Source organism: Vulpes vulpes, chromosome 13 (genome assembly GCF_048418805.1).
Source record: "Vulpes vulpes isolate BD-2025 chromosome 13, VulVul3, whole genome shotgun sequence".
Lineage (NCBI taxonomy): Eukaryota > Metazoa > Chordata > Mammalia > Carnivora > Canidae > Vulpes > Vulpes vulpes.
Window position 1 is genome coordinate 67,332,581 of NC_132792.1, and position 17,727 is coordinate 67,350,307.

The 17,727-nt window shown below is 38.3% G+C and overlaps 1 protein-coding gene across 13 annotated transcripts in view; it reads left to right on the forward strand.

Annotated features, from left to right (window-relative positions):
• The window catches only part of ASPH (aspartate beta-hydroxylase), a 212,528-nt gene that overhangs the window by 20,388 nt on the left and 174,413 nt on the right, over window positions 1-17,727 (forward strand). For 4 of the 13 annotated variants that reach the window (XM_072734662.1, XM_072734666.1, XM_072734672.1 and 1 more), the window contains exon 2: window positions 15,920-16,069. In XM_072734662.1, coding sequence (XP_072590763.1) covers window positions 15,920-16,069 — 150 coding nt within the window. Of the gene's footprint in view, window positions 1-9,653; window positions 9,829-15,919; window positions 16,070-17,653; window positions 17,699-17,727 lie in introns of those variants that run through there. The other 9 variants (XM_072734661.1, XM_072734664.1, XM_072734671.1 and 6 more) reach the window with 4 other exon arrangements.

Below are 17,727 nucleotides of genomic sequence, written 5' to 3' on the forward strand. Positions count from 1 at the left end.
CCACACTCTGATATACTCTGATATATTTATACAGTGGAATACTACCTAGCAACAGAAAAGAATGAATTGCTACCACAGAGAAGATACTTGGCTCTCAGGAACGTAAAGCTAAAGGAGGGAAGCCTTACACAAACAAGCACATATGGTGCCATGCAATTTTTAGAAATTTCAAGAATTTTTTTCACTTAAAGTAAAAGAAAGGAAGGAAAACAAAGGGGCTGCCTCTGGGGTTGGGGTTGGGATGGAAGGTGACTGAAGTGACTGGGAAGGGCCATGAGAGAACTTAGGGGTGGTATTAATGTATATGTTTTGACAGGAATTTGGGTTATGCAGTGTGTATTTTTGTGAAAACTCAGAGCACACACTTAAAATTAGAACATTTCATTTATGTAATTTTATATTAAAAATGATAAAGAAATATTAAACTGTAGTTTATGATATAGCTCAAGTACTTAGGGGAGGTGAACCAGTGTCTACAATTTATTTTGAGACATACTACCCACATAAAGTAGATTAGTAGTTGGATATAAAAGGATGAATTGACACGCCGTAAGCATTATAAATGTTCATAGTAGAGCTAAGTGATAGTATATGGGTATTCTTTGTAAATTTCTTTCAGCTTTGTGTGTGTTTGAACATTATAAATAAATAATAATAAAACATTGAGAAAATACATGTTGTTTTTTGAGTCATACCAAGTAGCCATTTTGGGGTGCCAGAATGGTCAAATGCTGGCAGATTTTCACGGGCTGTCCTAATACATGCATTGCAGCTGTTTTATTTAGCAGTCTTTGTCCGACAGTGCAATGATAGAAAGCTTCATTTTCTTCCAGTCATTGTGCTTAGTTGGACTAGATTAGTCTGTGGGTGGCAGAGGCTCTTGACCATCTTTGGGACAGATTCCTAAATGTGCCAGTCACTCTGTATTTCTAGTCTGTTGGTTTAAAATCAGATCTGATTTTCAGTGCAGAATTTGTCTCCTATTAGCAGTGAGGCAAGAGGGCCTGAAGTGGGGGAAGAGCTCTCCCTATGTGGTCTGCTTTGGGGCAGTATCATCTTGCTTCTTTTATTTTTTTGGCCTGTGATTTTCTAATAATTTGCCTCTAAGACTCATGTGTTTTGCAGTTTACACCTGAATCTACTGTGCTAGGGCTTTTATATGCCCCTCTTCCTTCTCTCCCCATTTACATCTATAGGACACTTTATTATAAATGTTGAATTCTTTTGTCCTAGAAGTGGGAACTGGTGAGGAAGGTTGGCTTTGGAGCTTTTGCTGTCTAAAGGGGTTTAGGTCAAAAAGCCTTTGGGGACATAGCTGCAAATCAGTTGTGGTCATACCTCTTGGCTTTGTGACCTGGTGTCATTGCCTCCCAGTTTGAGGTAAATGAGTGGGACTCGGCTTTTTTTTTTTTTTCGTATTACTGTTTTTAGTTTTGAAAAAAAGAACTTTTTGTTTGTTTGCTTGAACAACCTCTCACTACCTCAGAGTTTTGTTTTTTTTTTTAAGATTTTATTTATTTATTCATGAGACACACACACACACACACACACACACACAGAGGGGCAGAGACACAGGCAGAGGGAGAAGCAGGCTCCACAAAGGGAGCCCAACGTGGGACTCAATCCCGGGACTCCAGGATCACACCCTGGGTCAAAGACAGGCGCTAAACCTCTGAGCTACCCAGGATCCCCTACCTCAGTTTTGAATGGACACCACAACTCCCGTTTTTTTTTAAATACCTTCTGCCACTCCTAGCTCAGCAGTAGACTGTCTGATTTTGAACTCCATAATAACTAAACACCACTAATAATTGTTACCCACATACAGATGATCCATTAGCTAAGGAGTGCTTTTTCTTCTAAGTGTTTTCTCCTTCTTGAGTCCTTTGTAGTGAGAACTATAAAGCACTAACTCATTGGACCTACTGTGAGGAATGAGCTTTTGGAATTCACTGCCATTTATATTATGGTTTTAGCATCTCACCAAAGGAGCTTTGGTATGTCACAGATTCATGAGGTGGTGGATGGACCTGTGTTCATCCCTGCAGAAGAGAACAGAGGAATCCAGAACACAAACATAGGTGTATGCTAGGGCAGTGGTTCCTCAATCTGGGGTTCCAAAGAGTAATAAAGGTTCTAAAAATACAACCCTTGCCACCACTCCTCCAGCCACTTGTGCCTTTTCTATACAGGGTCAGTCAGGAGAGCAGTGTGAGGCATCTGGCTGTGGGGCCAAGTGGGCCTTCTTATGTTCAACATAGTTGTTAGTCACCAAAAATGGATCAGTGAGGAATTTATCTGATATAAAACAATGAAAACTTGGTCATAGACCAGCTTGAGTTCATAACCAGTGTTTGGCAAAAATGGGCTTCTTTCTTATTATTTCTCTTAACTAATGATAGGTCTCTTCCTTTTGCAAATTAATTTTAAGATAATCCATGGAGATGGAGGAAACTTGAAGTGACGTGACATTTGTGAAACTAAACTATACACCCTTATTTCTAAAGTCTTGGCAGAAAAAGGGTTGACTACTTGGATAATGTCAAGAATTTGAGAGGGAGTTTATGCATTTTAAAAATGTTTGTTGAGTTCTTTCAAGGTGCAAGGCAAATGTACAGTAATGAACAAAGCCGGTTCAGTCCTTAGCCTTATGAAACTTGCATTCTGGAGGACGATAGAGATTAAGAACTAAACACCAATGAAATACCTCTATGAAGAGGTACATACTACTGGGAGAGCATATTAGTAAATGCTGTCACAGGAATGAATATACAATGGGAAAAACGTCTCTTCAACAAATCGTGTTGGGAAAAATGGACTTTCTTTCACCATACACAAAAATAGACTCAAAATGGATTAAAGACCTAAATGTGAGACCTAAAACCATGAAAATCCTTGAAGAGAGAACAGGCAATAATTTCTCTGATGTTTCCTGTAGCATCATTTTTCTATGTCTCCTGAGGAAAGAGAAAGAAAAGTAAAAATAAACTTTGGGATTACATCAAAACGAAAAGTTTCTGCATGGTGAAGCAAACAACCTATAGGACTAAAAGGCAGACTATGAAATGGGAGAGGATATTTGCCAATGATGTATCTGATAAAGGGTTACTATCCAAAATATATAAAGAACTGATTCCACTCAACACCTAAAAACCAAATATTTTAATTAAAAAATGGGCAGAAGTCATGAACAGACTTTTCTCCAAAGAAGACATACAAATAGCTAATAGACACTTGAAAACATGCTTAACATCATTTGTCATCAGGGAAATGTAAATCAAAACTACAACAAGGCATCACCTCACACCTGTCAGATGCCTAAAATCAAAAAACTCAAGAAACAACAAATGTTGGTGAGGATGTGGAGGAAAAGGAACCATCTTGCCCTATTGGTGGGAATCTAAATTGGCACAGCCACTCTACAAAATAGTATGAAGGTTCCTCAAAAAATTAAAAATAGAACTACCCTATGATTCAATAATCACACTACTAGATATTTACACTGAAGATACCAAAACACTAATTCAAAGGGATATATGTACTCCAATGTATATTGCATCAGTATTTATAATAGCCAAATTATAGAAGCAGTCCCAAGTGTTCAATCCAATGTTCAAGATGAATGGATAAAGAAGTGGTGTATGTACATAATGGAATATTGTTCAGCCATAACAAAGAATGAGATCTTGGCCATTTACAACAACATGCATAGAGCTAGAGAGTAGAATGCTAAGTGAAGTAAGCCAGTCAGAGAAAAACAAATACACATGAGTGATTTCACTCATATGTCGAATTTAAGAAACAAAGCAAACAAGCCAAAGAAAAGAGAGAGAGACAAACCAAGAAACAGACTCTCGACTATAGTGAACAAACTGATGGTTACCAGAGGGGAGGTGGGTGGGAGAAGGGGGATAATGAGGATGGGGATTAAAGAGTATACTTATCATGATGAAAACAAATAGTAATAATAAAAAGAAACAATGAAAAAGGAAAATGCTGTCACAGTATTTGGGGAAGGCTTCCTTAAAGAGGTGGGATTTAAGCAGAACAAGCAGGATAGCTAGGCTGGGGACACATATGTGTTGGTAGCATGGATTGACATTCAAGAAGTGTTGAGACTCAAGAAGAGAGCATGGCCTGTGCAGAGACTTTAAGACAGGACTAGAGCAAGGTGAGTTTTTTTTTGTCTCTGGAAATACACAGCTACAGGAAATGACACAAAATGAAAGCCAGAGTGGTAGGCTGGAGCCATGTCAAATAGAGCCTTATAGACCACATCAGAGATGTTTATTTATTTATTATTTATTATTAATTAATTAATTAATTTAAAGATTTTAATTTTACCCTAAGAATAGTGTGAAGCCATTCAGGGATTTTTAGAAGGTAATAATTGGATTGAAAAAAAATATTGTAGGGGTCCCTGGGTGTCTCAGTTGGTTAAGCATCTACTTAACTCTTGATTTTGGCTTTGGTCATGATCTTGGGGTCATAGGTTAGAGCCCTACATCAGACTCCATGCTCAGAGGGGAGTCTGCTTGAGATTATATCTCTCTCTCTCTGTCCCTCTCCACTCCACACTCTCTTGTTCTCTCTCTTTTAAATAAATGAATCTTTAAAAAAAAATATTGTGACTGTTTAATGGAGCAATAAAGGCATGTTAAAGTATTGTGGTAGCCAAGGAGATGATGGTAGCATGGATTTGAGTGTGCCCAGTAAAGAGGAAGAAATATGAGTGATTTGAGACACATTTTCTCATTTTTTTATGTCATGGCACATAAAAATGATTTTTAAAAATATATCATGCTGTGATAAATAGACAAGGATGACCCAGGGGTTGAGGAGAATTCATATCTTGGCATAGTTGTAACCCATTTGCAACAGCCTAATGGAGAGATTCTGAGAGGTGGTTGGTTAGGCGAAAAGGAAGAGAATGGAGTCAAGGATGAATTCCATGTTTTTGGTTTAAGAAGCTGGCTTGACAGAAGTGTTCCCGAGATTTAGACTACTAGAGAGGAGGGGAAAGATTGTGGGTTCAGTTGTGTATATGCAGAGTTTGGGGTTTTTATAAGTATTCAAATGGGATAGTAAGTAGACAGCTATGTGAGTTTGGACCTCAAAGGAGAGAAGAATTTAAGCCGTATGGAATGTGGCTCAAAGTCAACTAGTGAGATGGCCCAGGACCAAGGCATATGGAATTTCCACATTTAAAAGTCAGTTAGAGGAGACCGACTAGCAAAGGAGATTGATGCTTAGGAAGGCCAGCAAGGTATAAGAAATGCCAGATGATTCTGAAGCAGTGAAAATCAAGGAAAGAGAATGTTTAAAGAGGGAGAATTCTTCTGAGAGGACAAATGAAATGAGGACTCCAGGTATGTTCCATGAGGTTCAGTGACCTGGAAGTAACTGATGTGACATTAGAGCGACTACCGTGTGCAGAAGCTAGGTTGCAGGCTGCGGGTTGTGAGGAGTGTTCGGTTCGGGCCACCAGAAAATGAAAGCAGTGATATTACAGCTCTGTTGAGAATTTCATCTGTGATGGGAAGGAAAAAGAGCAGGGGGAGCGGTGGGCTTGAGCGAAGATGTAGTAAAGGCAGAGAGGCTGCTGGTAGAGTGAAAAGGTGAGGAGGGTAAGGGAACAGTGGGATTGGGAGGAAAGCAGAGACTGGATGCTGGTGAACGGTGGTTTGTGATGTTTGGTGGTGCAATCAAGACAGTTTCCTGCTGAGGCTCTGTTTTCTGTGATGTAAGAGGTGATGGCGTTTTCTGAGTGTGAGAAAATAGACTACGTTAGGGGCAGAGATGTGGGGAAGAGTCCTTGTGGAGAACGGGAAAGTGAGTGTTCTATAGCTGTGGGTGGAATTGACAGGCGGCCCTCAGGGCTGATTGGGGTGGGCTTCACTGTGTCCTGGGATGGTTTCATTTGGCATCCCTTGCCTCTCTGTCCTTCCCAGTCATGGAGAGGGTGAATAAATGTGTTCATTCAGGAGACATCTATGGCAGATGGATGTACTGAAGGGATTGAGGGGCAAGGGGTTTAGTGCGTTAGGGAGTGATTTATGGAAAGATGAAGGAAGGAGGCGAAGTGGGGTTCAGAAGAAAGTAGAAGCAAGGGAACTACAGGATCCAAGAAGAAAACAAGCTGGAAGAATAGGAGGGTTATGATCCAAGTAAATGTTTTTATTCTGTGCATCGTTTATTCAGTACAACCTCAATCTCCGTATATAGAGATGGTGCTTCCTAGCTGGGGGTGGTGTGTTTAAGTAGATTTTATTCAGTGTCTCCTGAGTTGCCTTTTGTTACTTCTGTTATATTGGTGGCTTTTTAATATTAGGTTTCATGTTATCAAAGTTGATCATGTTTGCCTCAGAGACTACATATACATGAAAAGATGTATGTGTATGTGTTTTTAAGAAATATATTTTTGGTATCTTATGATGTCCTGCAGTTCTCATGATGGGCTCAAGCAAACAGAGCTTTCTTTTCTTAGCAGGGTTACAGAATCTGTGAGGATGACTGTGCCAGGAAAGCTACAGAGATAGTTCAGCAAGGATGAAGAGATGATTAAGAAGGTGAATTAGGGTGGGTTTATAAGAAGATCCCGGTAGGAATATCAGAATGAATGTTGGATGGAGGATGGAGGGGGACAAGGTCATTGGGGATGAAAGAATGAAAGAGGACTTGTCATATTTGCCTCACAGATAGTGACATGATGTGGTAGTGACTAGTCTGGAGGTGAAGATGTCACTGAGGGGACAGGGCCCTGGGGGGTGGTCCATGGCAGTGGTGAGGCAAAGGGAGGCATTGGGCCTCAGAGGAACAGGATTTTGTCGCTGTTGTATTTAGGTAGTAAGGAAAATGATGGTCTGGAAATTGGTAAAAGATAGAGCTCTTTTCTTCCTCCTCCAGACCCCGAGAATGAGAGATGGGTAGAACAGTAAGTAGTGCATTGGTTCCCTTTATGTGGTGGCCCCGAGACCAGCCGCATCCAGTCACCTGGGTGGGAACCTGTTAGAAATGCACATTCTCAGGCCCCGCAGAGTCAGAAACTCTGGGGGTGGGCCACCCTCTAGGTGGCTCTGATGTGTTCTTGAGAACCACTGCTGCAATGATAGCTGATTGAGTGAGGGGAGGGAAATAGTCAGTGTGACCTATGAGTGGCCTGATGGATTTCCCCTGGTATGTTTTGGAAGCAAGTAGAGAGCTTAGACCCAGTGGATGCAAGACTTGGCTCTTGTGGTCTCCAGTGGCATCAAGCTGATAATAATAGTCTCAGAGCACATGTTAGAAACTTGGTCTCTGCCTGGACCTAGGAATTTGCTGTTAGCCCCAGCAGTGATTACAAGGACTAGCAAATTTGTTACTTTAGTTTTCATTGCTGGGTTTTAAACACATGATTTGCTCTATGCACATAAGTTTATTTTTAAACTTTTCACAAACATGTCCTGTCATAAAAATAAGTTGTTATTATTACAAGTGGTAATTACTTGGAATTCAGAATTTCTTTTTCCTTAAGAAGCATGATAGATTAAATGTTATTTCAGATTTATCTTAATCACTCTATCTAGAATAAACAGGTGTGTCATTATTGTGACACATAAGACACACGTTAATAAAACATTTTATTAAAAAACTGCAAAACTTGTAAAAGATGATGGAGAAAGTTGTGTAAATGTGTGTGGTTTGTGGAGGGGCAATGATTGGAGCTGTGTTGAAGAAGCCTCAGGGATGAGGTATACCCGGATTTAGTAGATGTGATTCTTGTCTCAGTTCAGCACTGGCCACAGATCTGTAATTTAGAATGCAGCTGGCCTGGCATCGGCCCATCAAGGGAGAGAAGGAGCCCCAGCAGCTTGGGCAGTCACGGTGGCAGGCTGGCGTCAGGAAGAAGAGCTGGGATGGAGATGCGGAGGCTTGTGCATGTGTCCTGATTGAGTCATGGGAAACGTGTTGCACGGATGAGTTCAACAAACATTTGCATGCCTGGTTTGTGCCAAGACATTTATATTTTATTTTAATTTAATTGAATTTTTAAAAATTTTTATTTTTATTTATTTATTTATAAATATTTATTTGTGTATTTATTCATGAGAGACACAGAGAAAGGCAGAGACTTAGGCAGAGAGAGAAGCAGGCTCCCTTCAGGGAGCCCGATGTGGGACTCATCCCAGGGCTGCAGGATCATCACTACCTGAGCCAAAGGCAGATGCTCAACCACTGAGCTGCACAGGTACCCCATGCCAAGACACATTTTAAAGGCAAGGAAATTGAGGCTTTCAAACTTGTTATCTTCCCTAAATCAGTTAGTGAAGAAGCCAGGAATCGAATCTGGGTTTCTTAAGTCAGAAATGGGATCCCGGTCAAGTGAGTGTAGTGGCTTTGTTTCCTGTGGCCCCAGGATGAGTCTGTTGTCACTCTCCCTCTCTCTGAAAACAACCAGACAAAAGAAAGCCTCCAAAATACTAAATTTGCATGATGGCAGGTTATCTTAAGGCCCTATCAACAAAGGATTCACTATCATGTTACATTTTAGCAAGTCCTGACTTCAGCAGGACAGATCTTTGCAGAAAGAAAAGGGGAGTGGGAAATGGCTCTTGGTCGGAAGACACCTAAGATACTTGTCGGTTTTGTTCAGTTGTTCCCGATGCCCTGTTCACTCTGTTCCAGATCAGATACTGGGACCATAGGTTGTTAACTCCTCTTCAGAACATTTAAATGTTTAATTTGTATGTGAACAGTCATTTGAAAAAAATGTAAACACTCATAATAAAGAATTTTGGAAGGCTGTTGCCTTGCTCTGGATATCATTTGTGCTAAGTTAATTTAATACACTAATCAAAGCTCTGTGAACTCTGTGTGTGAATTCTGTGAACTCCTAATCTTGAATCAGTGAATAAATGGTAGTAGCATTGAGCTGGTTTTATTTCCCAGAAAGGACAATTTGGAGGTGGGGTTTGAAGGGAAGTGGAAATCATCAGAATACACTTGCACTCTCTTTCCAGTAGCTTCTCTGAGGTCCTGTTTCCTAGAGCACTGCTGTCATGCCAAAGGGTTCCTTCTTTCCCTCTTCCCTCCCTCCCAACCCACCTTTCTTCTCCTCCCTTCTCTCCCTCCATGCTTTCATTCTCAGCTCCCTCTCCCTCCTTCTCTAGTGAAACTTTTTTCTTTTTTCTTTTTTCCTTTACTTTTGCTGTTGGAAGAATTAAACTTGGGATGGTAATGACTGTCAATCAGAATTCTACAGCATTAATTAATTTCTTAACTATTTAGTGTTCTGTTGCATTCAAACAAAATAAGTCATGGTTTTTCTTGTGTAAGCATCTGCTAGGAGTCTGAAGGGCCAGATCAATCTGGTCCTGAGCACGGGCCACGTGTTTTGGCAAGACTTGTTTCAGTTTTGAATGATTTGGCCCTTGAGCTGAAACCTTTGAAGACTGATTCCAAGGACGTAAAACTGGCCACACAATTTTGTCCCATTTCCTTTTATCCAGCATGCTTCATTTTTGTAGGGTTTGGAATTGGGGGATGGGACCAACTGAGAAAAGAATCCCCTAAGTGGAGGAGAAAGGCTGTTGCACTGTTGGGAGTGCCTTTCAGCCCGAGTGATTAGCAGTGTTTGGCCATGAGGAAGAGGCCTCTAAAAATAACTGGTGAGCAGAGTTTGCAGTCAGGTCCAATTTCAGTTCTAGAGGCCTTGCCCGTGGAGCAGTTGGCCAGTCTCAAGCTCTAGTAGGGAAGGGTGTTCGGCGTGCCTGATACCTGCTCGTAGCACTCTGATTTTTGTCTTCCATATACATTATTCATGGACTGAAGAAACCAAAATGGCTGAAGGTAAAGGCACATTGTTACTGTTTGGGTGAACGGTGGTTTAAGATCCAGCTGGCATTCGTAGCTTTATATTCAGTTGTGTACTCTTAAAATATTTTTGGCTAAGGGCTTCCACATTTTCTATTTTGAACTACTGGAGACATCAACTTTTTGTGGTAGTTTAATTTTTCATGGAGTAATCAGTCTTTCATCTGAATATGTTTCGGTGTCTTAGCTTAGAATATCTTTTATGTTGTACTCTCGGAGACCACATTTTACAAACTTCAGAAAAATGTACAGGTGATCTTCCTTGGTCTCATAATTACAGTGAGTTTAAAGAATGATGTGTGTTCAGATCTCATACAAAATTATATGAAATTTAAGGCCTGTGGGAGTCAAGATCTTATATTAGTGAGCACACTTAATTGGTTTAAGCGAAGCTTGACTCAGGCTTTACCATATGTGGAAACTGACCTAATTTTTGTAAAGCAGGAGATAAAATGGAAAGTAAAGACACTAGGATTTTATTTTGGTTTTTAAACTGAATTACCAGCTTCAAGTGTTCTTTAACGATGTGTTGAATTTACATTTTTTTGTGTATGTTTGTTTTTGCTTTATTTTGTAAGTTAAGTATGTCTTTCCACTTAACTGAAAGTAAGCTACATTAGCTCATCATGTTTTTGTTTTGTTTTTCAATTTGATTTGGGCTTTTGTTTATATATTTTTATTTGTTACATTAGGTAACCCTAGCAGAGTGGTAAAAACCACCACAGCTCTGCTGCGGCCTATGTGTTCACAAACAAAATACCATCTCCAGATTTCTGTAGTCTTCCCGTCCTGCTCATTATGTTGAAATTTCAATTAAGAAAAAGAAAAAAGACATGTTAAGACATATTCCAACTCTCAACTGCCTAAGTAGACACCGGAAGGAGTCTGTTTATAGAGAATATGAGTATCTCTAGTTTGCCCATCATTTTGAGTAAATGGTTAGAATTGGTCTTATCTCTTGACTATTCTGATAAAGTGCCTCATGTAGCCATTATGAAGAATATGAGATATGGATCTTTATTTCTTTTACAAGATGTTTCTCCTCTTTTCTGAGGATTACATAATCCACGTAGTGAAGTAAAATTAGCTGGTACTTCTGACCTACTGTTGACAGTGCTTGACTCCCAAATGGTGACGTTTTGTAACTGAAAATCAGATTCGTGAGTTGCTTGACAGTTTTTGTGTTTTTAAAAAAATTTAAATGTGTGGGGTTTATATAGAAATTTAAAATCCCAGCACAATGCTATGCAAAACTCATATATGTGGTTAATTTATAATTCAGTTTTCTGTAACCCAGGTAAGTAATTAACTGACTCCTAGTCAGGTGCTGGGGGTATATCTTCTATTTCCTTTTTCCTCAACCAGTAAATAAAATGACCTGTTGGCCCCAGCCCACATTTTGTAGAGAGACATATTGCATTGCTCACTGTGGTAATCTTCTGTGTTGGGTAGTATGTAAAAATGGTTTTCTTATTTGGAGGTCATTACTTTTGATGGGTCTCCATGGAAAAAAAAGTGAATCCCATAGTTCTTGCCATATTCTTAACCCCCATTAAAAAAATCTTCACTAATTCTGGGACTAGAGGTCAAATAATGAGTCAGAAGATGAAATGAAGACTCTTAGATTTATTCTGATCTTAAAATATAAGATTAACAGCTAGACATTCTTCCAGAATATCTTTGGAACAAAGTGCTGATTTCAGGTTGCTTAGAGTGTTTTAAACTCTCTTGAAGTGTTTATCTTACTGCTTTATTTTATTTTTTAAGTTAACTGGACAGAAAATAATCTGCCCATTGGGACTAGGTACCATATTTACAAAGTGACATATCAAGGAAGTATTACTTGGTGTCAATTAAAAAGTTCCCCTAACAGTCATGTCTTGGGAAATATTTTCTTTCTATAATTTACTGTTTTGTTCTGTTATGGAATTAGAAAATATTAACAGTAATAAGATTAATGATGCTAGAGTAACAATTTATTTGACATTAGAAAGGATGGATAAGATATTGCTAGTAATTTCATATTCTAAGTAACATTGATCCCTTTTTTTGACATTCATCTTTTAAAGTGGTAAATGTGTTTGATAAATAATACTGTAAATGAAAAATCTTGATTTCTTATATGTTAAAAAATATTTCTTATATGTTTTCTGCATACTTGAACAGTTTTAAATAATATATTAATGACAGATTCAATCTGAATGCCATCATTTCCTTATACTCAAGATTATTGTAAAGACAATTTGAGGTTTGCCTACAAGCATCAATCATAAATCACCCTGCCATTTAGTTTTTTTTTTTAAGATTTAATTTATTTATTCATGAGAGACAAAGAGAGAGAGAGAGAGAGAGAGAGAGAGAGGGGCAGAGACACAGGCAGAAGGAGAAGCAGGCACCATGCAGGGAACCTGATATGGGACTCGATCTTGGGACTTCAGGATCACACCCTGGGCCGAAGGCAGGTGCTAAACCGCTGAGCCACCCAGGGATCCCCTGCCATTTAGTTTTTCTCAAATTCTTTGTCTGCCTTTGCTGCTGGTTTTCATACCTCCCACAGACCTTCCTTTTAGCAGCACTTTGTTGCTTGAACTCAGGTGAGGTTGTCTTTCAAGTTTATTATTTAGTTTTGTGCAGTAAGTTTGGAAACTTGATCAGAGTTGTTGGATCATGACTAAAACAAATGTAAGTCAGTTGATTCTAAAAAAAGGTATGTTCTTTACTCTGTTTCACTCTCCCTTTCTTCATCCCTTATCTCTGCCATGGTGCGTGCATTTGTGTGATTAAAAAAAAAAAAAACCTTTTTGCACTTTTTACTTGTATTTGGTGTTGCAGGTCAGTGACTTAGATGAATATTTGCTGAATTAACTTGGATAAATGAGGTCTCTCCTTTTGAGAATCTAAGAAAGTTTCCTTCTCTGTTTCTGCTTAAAGAAAGATATGGAGATAGAATTAAACTTTGAATTCAAATAATTATTTTGGTTCATTAGCTATTTCATTACAAGCTCATTTTAAATTATAAACCCAAATGCCTGGGTGGATCAGTGGTTGAGTGGCTGCCTTCAGCACAGGGTGTGATTGCAGGGTCCCAGGATTCAGTCCCACATTGGGCTCCCTACGAGGAACTTGCTTCTCCCTCTGCCTGTGTCTCTGCATCTCTCTCTGTGTGTCTCATGAATAAATAAATAAAATGTATAAATACATAAATAAATAAATCCATATTTGGAGGTAAATGGATATTCCAGAAGGCATTTTCCTTATTATAATCAGTACACTGTGTAACAGTTTTGTATGCATATATTTGTATGCTATATAGAAATCAGGGTTGTTGTTTTTTTTAATATTTTTGAAATTTGATGAAGAGAGAGAAGGGGTGAGTACGAGTAAGAGGGCAGTGGAGGGAGAGGGAGAGAATCTCAAGGAGATTCCATGCTGAGTGCAGAGCCCTATGCTAGTAATGACCTGAGCCAAAATCAGGAATTGGAAGTTTATTTTTTTTAAAGATTTTATTTATTTATTCATTCATGAGAAACAGAGAGAGAAAGAGAGAGAGAGGGAGGGAGGTAGAGACACAGGCAGAAGGAGAAACAGGCTCCATGAAGGAAGCCTGATGTGGGACTTGATCCCAGGACTCTAGGATCATGCCCTGGGCCGAAGGCAGTGCTAAACCGCTGAGTCCCCTGGGCTGCCCAGGAGTTGGACATTTAATTGACTATGCCCCCCAGGCACCCCAGATATAAAGGTTTTTTTAAAATACAGCATTGAAAAATGTCTTCATGTGCACACAAGTTTTAATAAAGTAAAATACAACATTGCAGTGAATCTGTGGTACTCTTTTCTACTCTTATTTTTTTAAAAATTTAATGATACTCTATATTGTTCTTATAATATTTATGCTTAAGACACACAAAAGTATTAGAAATCATCATTTTCCCCCATCAGCATTGCTGAAGTTTTCACCTAGTCTCGCTGCCCCATGACTGTGTTCAGATAATGAAACCCTGAAGCCTGTTTTAAGTGAATTTAACATGTAATGTTATAATCTATGCCTTGTAAGAATTTTTTTAATGTAAACATTTGATTTTATGTAGCCAGCTTTTAGGAGATTTTTATTTATTTTTTATTTTATTTATTTTTTGGAGATTTTTAATACTTTTTATACTATATTGGAAACATATTAGATAGATGTTATTTGGTAAATATTCTTTTGTGAATTCACCCTATAACTATAAATCTGGCCCTTTTTGATAGGCCTATTAATATTTAAAGAACATTCGAAAAGGAAGTTGACTTTTTCATTAAGAATGAAATTTGTCTTATATAGTCATGATTTTACATACTGAAATATGGATATATAGATAAAAATATATGTACTTGAATGTGTACACACACACACACTTGCTCTCTCAAACCAATTTAGTTTTTATGGCCCCTTTTGAAAAGTTGATCTAGTGGTTGTTTAAAAAAAAAAAAGTGTATCTTTTTAATAAGACTTTCATTTCCTTTTTTTTCCCCCAGAAGATTTGGCTGTATATCCTTGATTTGAGCCACTGGATACTACTACCAGTATTCTATGAGAGTTAGATTTAGGGGTGAGAAAGCAGGTTCTAGATTGGAGCTAGTGAGCTTTTTTTTTTTTTTTTTTTTTTTTTTTTGCTAGTGAGCTTTTTTAAAGGCATGTAATTTGTCCCACTCACATGGATCAAGGAACTCAGGACCATAGAAGTTAGGGTTAATGCTCCTAGCTCTACCCAACTTGTGCTGGGGACTTGGAGTAAATCATTTAATGTTTTTTCTATAAAACAGGGATGATTGTTCCTGTCCTTAACCCCCAGTGGTTCTGAACCAGTCACTACCTTGGAGAGGACACTGAGAAAAGTTTGGGGATATTTTTGTTTGTCATAATTGGGGAGCTGCTTACCTTTGGGACCCGAGTAACCAGGGATGCCAGTTGCCCCGCAGTGTGAGGCACAGTTACACAGGATAAGGAATTGTTCTTTATAGTCATTCAGAAACGACCTCTTGAGATACACTGGCCAGACCTGTGTGAGAATCACATGCAGCCGCGCACATGGAAGCACTTTGAACTACAGGACACGTGCTCGACAAAGAGAAGACCGTGTCCTGCTATACTACCCGGTTGATAAACTTTTCCTTTTCTCAGAGGTTATTTGGGAATAATACCTATCCTTTTAATAATATTTATTATGTTCCTTTTCAAGAGAAATTTGAATACTGTGGTCCTTTCTTTTAAGGGCAGTGTTGATGACTTTCCATTAGTATCTCTTGACTTTCATTATTTTTATTTACTTTTGGCTGTAAGAAGACTATTTCCAGGAGAATAGCAAATGTGATAAATGACACTCAGTGGACCACAGTATACAGAGCTGTTTCCTGTACTGAGACCGATTGTGAAGGATGAGCCTTTTCCTGTCTCCTGCCTCCTCAGGCCCTGGTGGATCTTGTAAAGGAGGGGGGCTGATTGTTGTACTGTTTTGTTTCTCTTCTTCCCTGGCCTCTATTTCCTATAAATAGTTTCTTTCCTTCTTGTGTCTCTCTCTCTGGCTAAGAATATGGAGTCATTTTGTGGGGAGATATTTCTCTGGCCATTAACCGGCTTTTTAATTTCTGGAGACAAATGGGTCAGAGAAAAGGTTGTGACCACATTTCTATGTGACTTCATTAAGTTGTTGATATTCACTGAACTTTGGAGGAGGTTATATGTAGGTGATTTGGATAAAGAACTTGGAAGGTTATAGATTACATATACATGTTATATCAACCTTTATTTTTTAAAAAATTGTTAGCCAATGAGTAGTTTATTTTTTTCATTACTTCTAAGTCAGAGTTTTATATATGTGGTGTTGAGTCTAAGCAGAATCTTTTTTGTTTCAATTTTTTTTTTTTTGCAACATCTTTTGAGAACTTGAGTGAAAACTATTTTTGAAATGGTTTACCATTGTAAGTACTTTCAAATTACTGGAGAAATAATTCAGCAAAAAGAGGTGTTCAGTTATATAGTGAACTTGCTTACATAATGACATTGTTCATCTGTTTTATTTTTAAACAGAGACAAAGCATGGAGGACACAAAAATGGGAGGAAAGGAGGACTTTCTGGAAGTTCATTTTTCACATGGTTTATGGTCATTGCATTGCTGGGAGTCTGGACATCAGTAGCTGTCGTCTGGTTTGATCTTGTTGATTATGAAGAAGTTTTAGGTAAGAATTTTGGTATCGTTTCTTATGTGATTTTGTAAGCATGAAGGACATCCTTTAGTAATCTTAAGATTTATCATTATTTTGGGGGTACTCTTAATTTCTGTAGACTTTCAGTTCTCAATAGGGTAGGAACAAAAGAGAATGTTATTAGGGTTACTGGGAGTAGTGGCTTTTCAACTTCTTTGAACATAATCTGTAGTAAAAATTTTAAAAATAGGCTTTATATTGTATATATATCACACAGAAAAGTTTTATCAAATAGTACTTAACTCTTAGTTAATGCAGTACTGTATAATTTCTATTCCACCTTGTTATGTTATGAATTTTAAACATTTATCAGCCACTGAATTTATTTCAGGACCCAGTTTGTAAGACCCTTCCTTAGAGAGCATTTTGAAGGACAACCCTTCATCATCTTTGTTGGACTCAATCAGTGTTTGTGTGTGTGTTTGTATATGTGTGTATTGGTGTTGGTCTAGGGTGTGTGTGTGTGTGTGTGTGTGTGTGTAGGTGTTGGGATAAGGGTGAGTATCTGTGTCTATATGCTGGAATAGGGATGTGTCTATGTGTGTAGGTGATGCAGTGAAGCGGTGTGTGTGTGCGTGTGTAGGTATAGGTGCTATCTGTATGCTGTTGGGGAGTTTGCCATGTTATTTCCGGTAGTTGTCTTCCTTTCTCCTTATTTTTCCTTTTCTCTCCCCATAATCATTGCCGTTTTTCATGACTTTTTACGTTAATGATTCTTTACCATTTTGGGAGTCACACTTCAAAGTCACAAAGTCTTTTTTTAAATTGAGATAAAATTTATATTACATAAAATTCAATATTGATAAATATGTGAAATGTATAGTTCACTGGTTTTTAACATAATTCTCATTATCTAATTCAGAATATTTCCATCACCCTCTCTTCCCCTCTCCTGGCAAACACTAATATATTTTCTGTGTCTGTGATTTTCTTACTCTTGACATTTCATATAAATGGAATCATACAATATGTGGCCTTTTTTCATTTAGCATACTGTTTTCAGGGTTCAGTACTTTATTTTATAGCTGAAAGTATCCCTCTGTGTGGGTATATACCACATTTTGCTTATTCATTCATCAGTGATGGACCTTTGGGTTCCTTCCACTTTTTGGCTGTTATGAATACCTGGTCTTCCTCTTTAATAATCCAGGGAAAATCCAGTGGACCCTGAAAAAAAAATGCACGCTCCTCTATATGTACCATGTTGCACAGAAAACTGCCTCCCTCCCATAAAGCCTTCTTTATGTATTCTATTTTATGTACTTCTGCCATAGATGTTGGCATCTTTTGGCGGGGGTGGGAGGCAATACACACTTACGGATAACCTGCCTTTTGTTGAAACTTTTCATTATTACTTAAAGGAGAGTGTCTCTGGATATATTGATAGAGTAACAGAGGAACAATTTTAGTTTGGAGACAAACTTCTGAGTAGATGGGTGCTTTTGTTGACTTACAGTGATATGTTGCCAGGGAACATCTGTTAAACAAAAGAAGAGATTTAAAATATTTGTACATTTAAGGGCAAGTAACAATTTTTGTGTTTTTACATGCATGCAGCCAAAGCAAAGGACTTCCGTTATAACTTATCGGAGGTACTTCAAGGTAGGCTATTAGAGATGCATTTTAAGTCG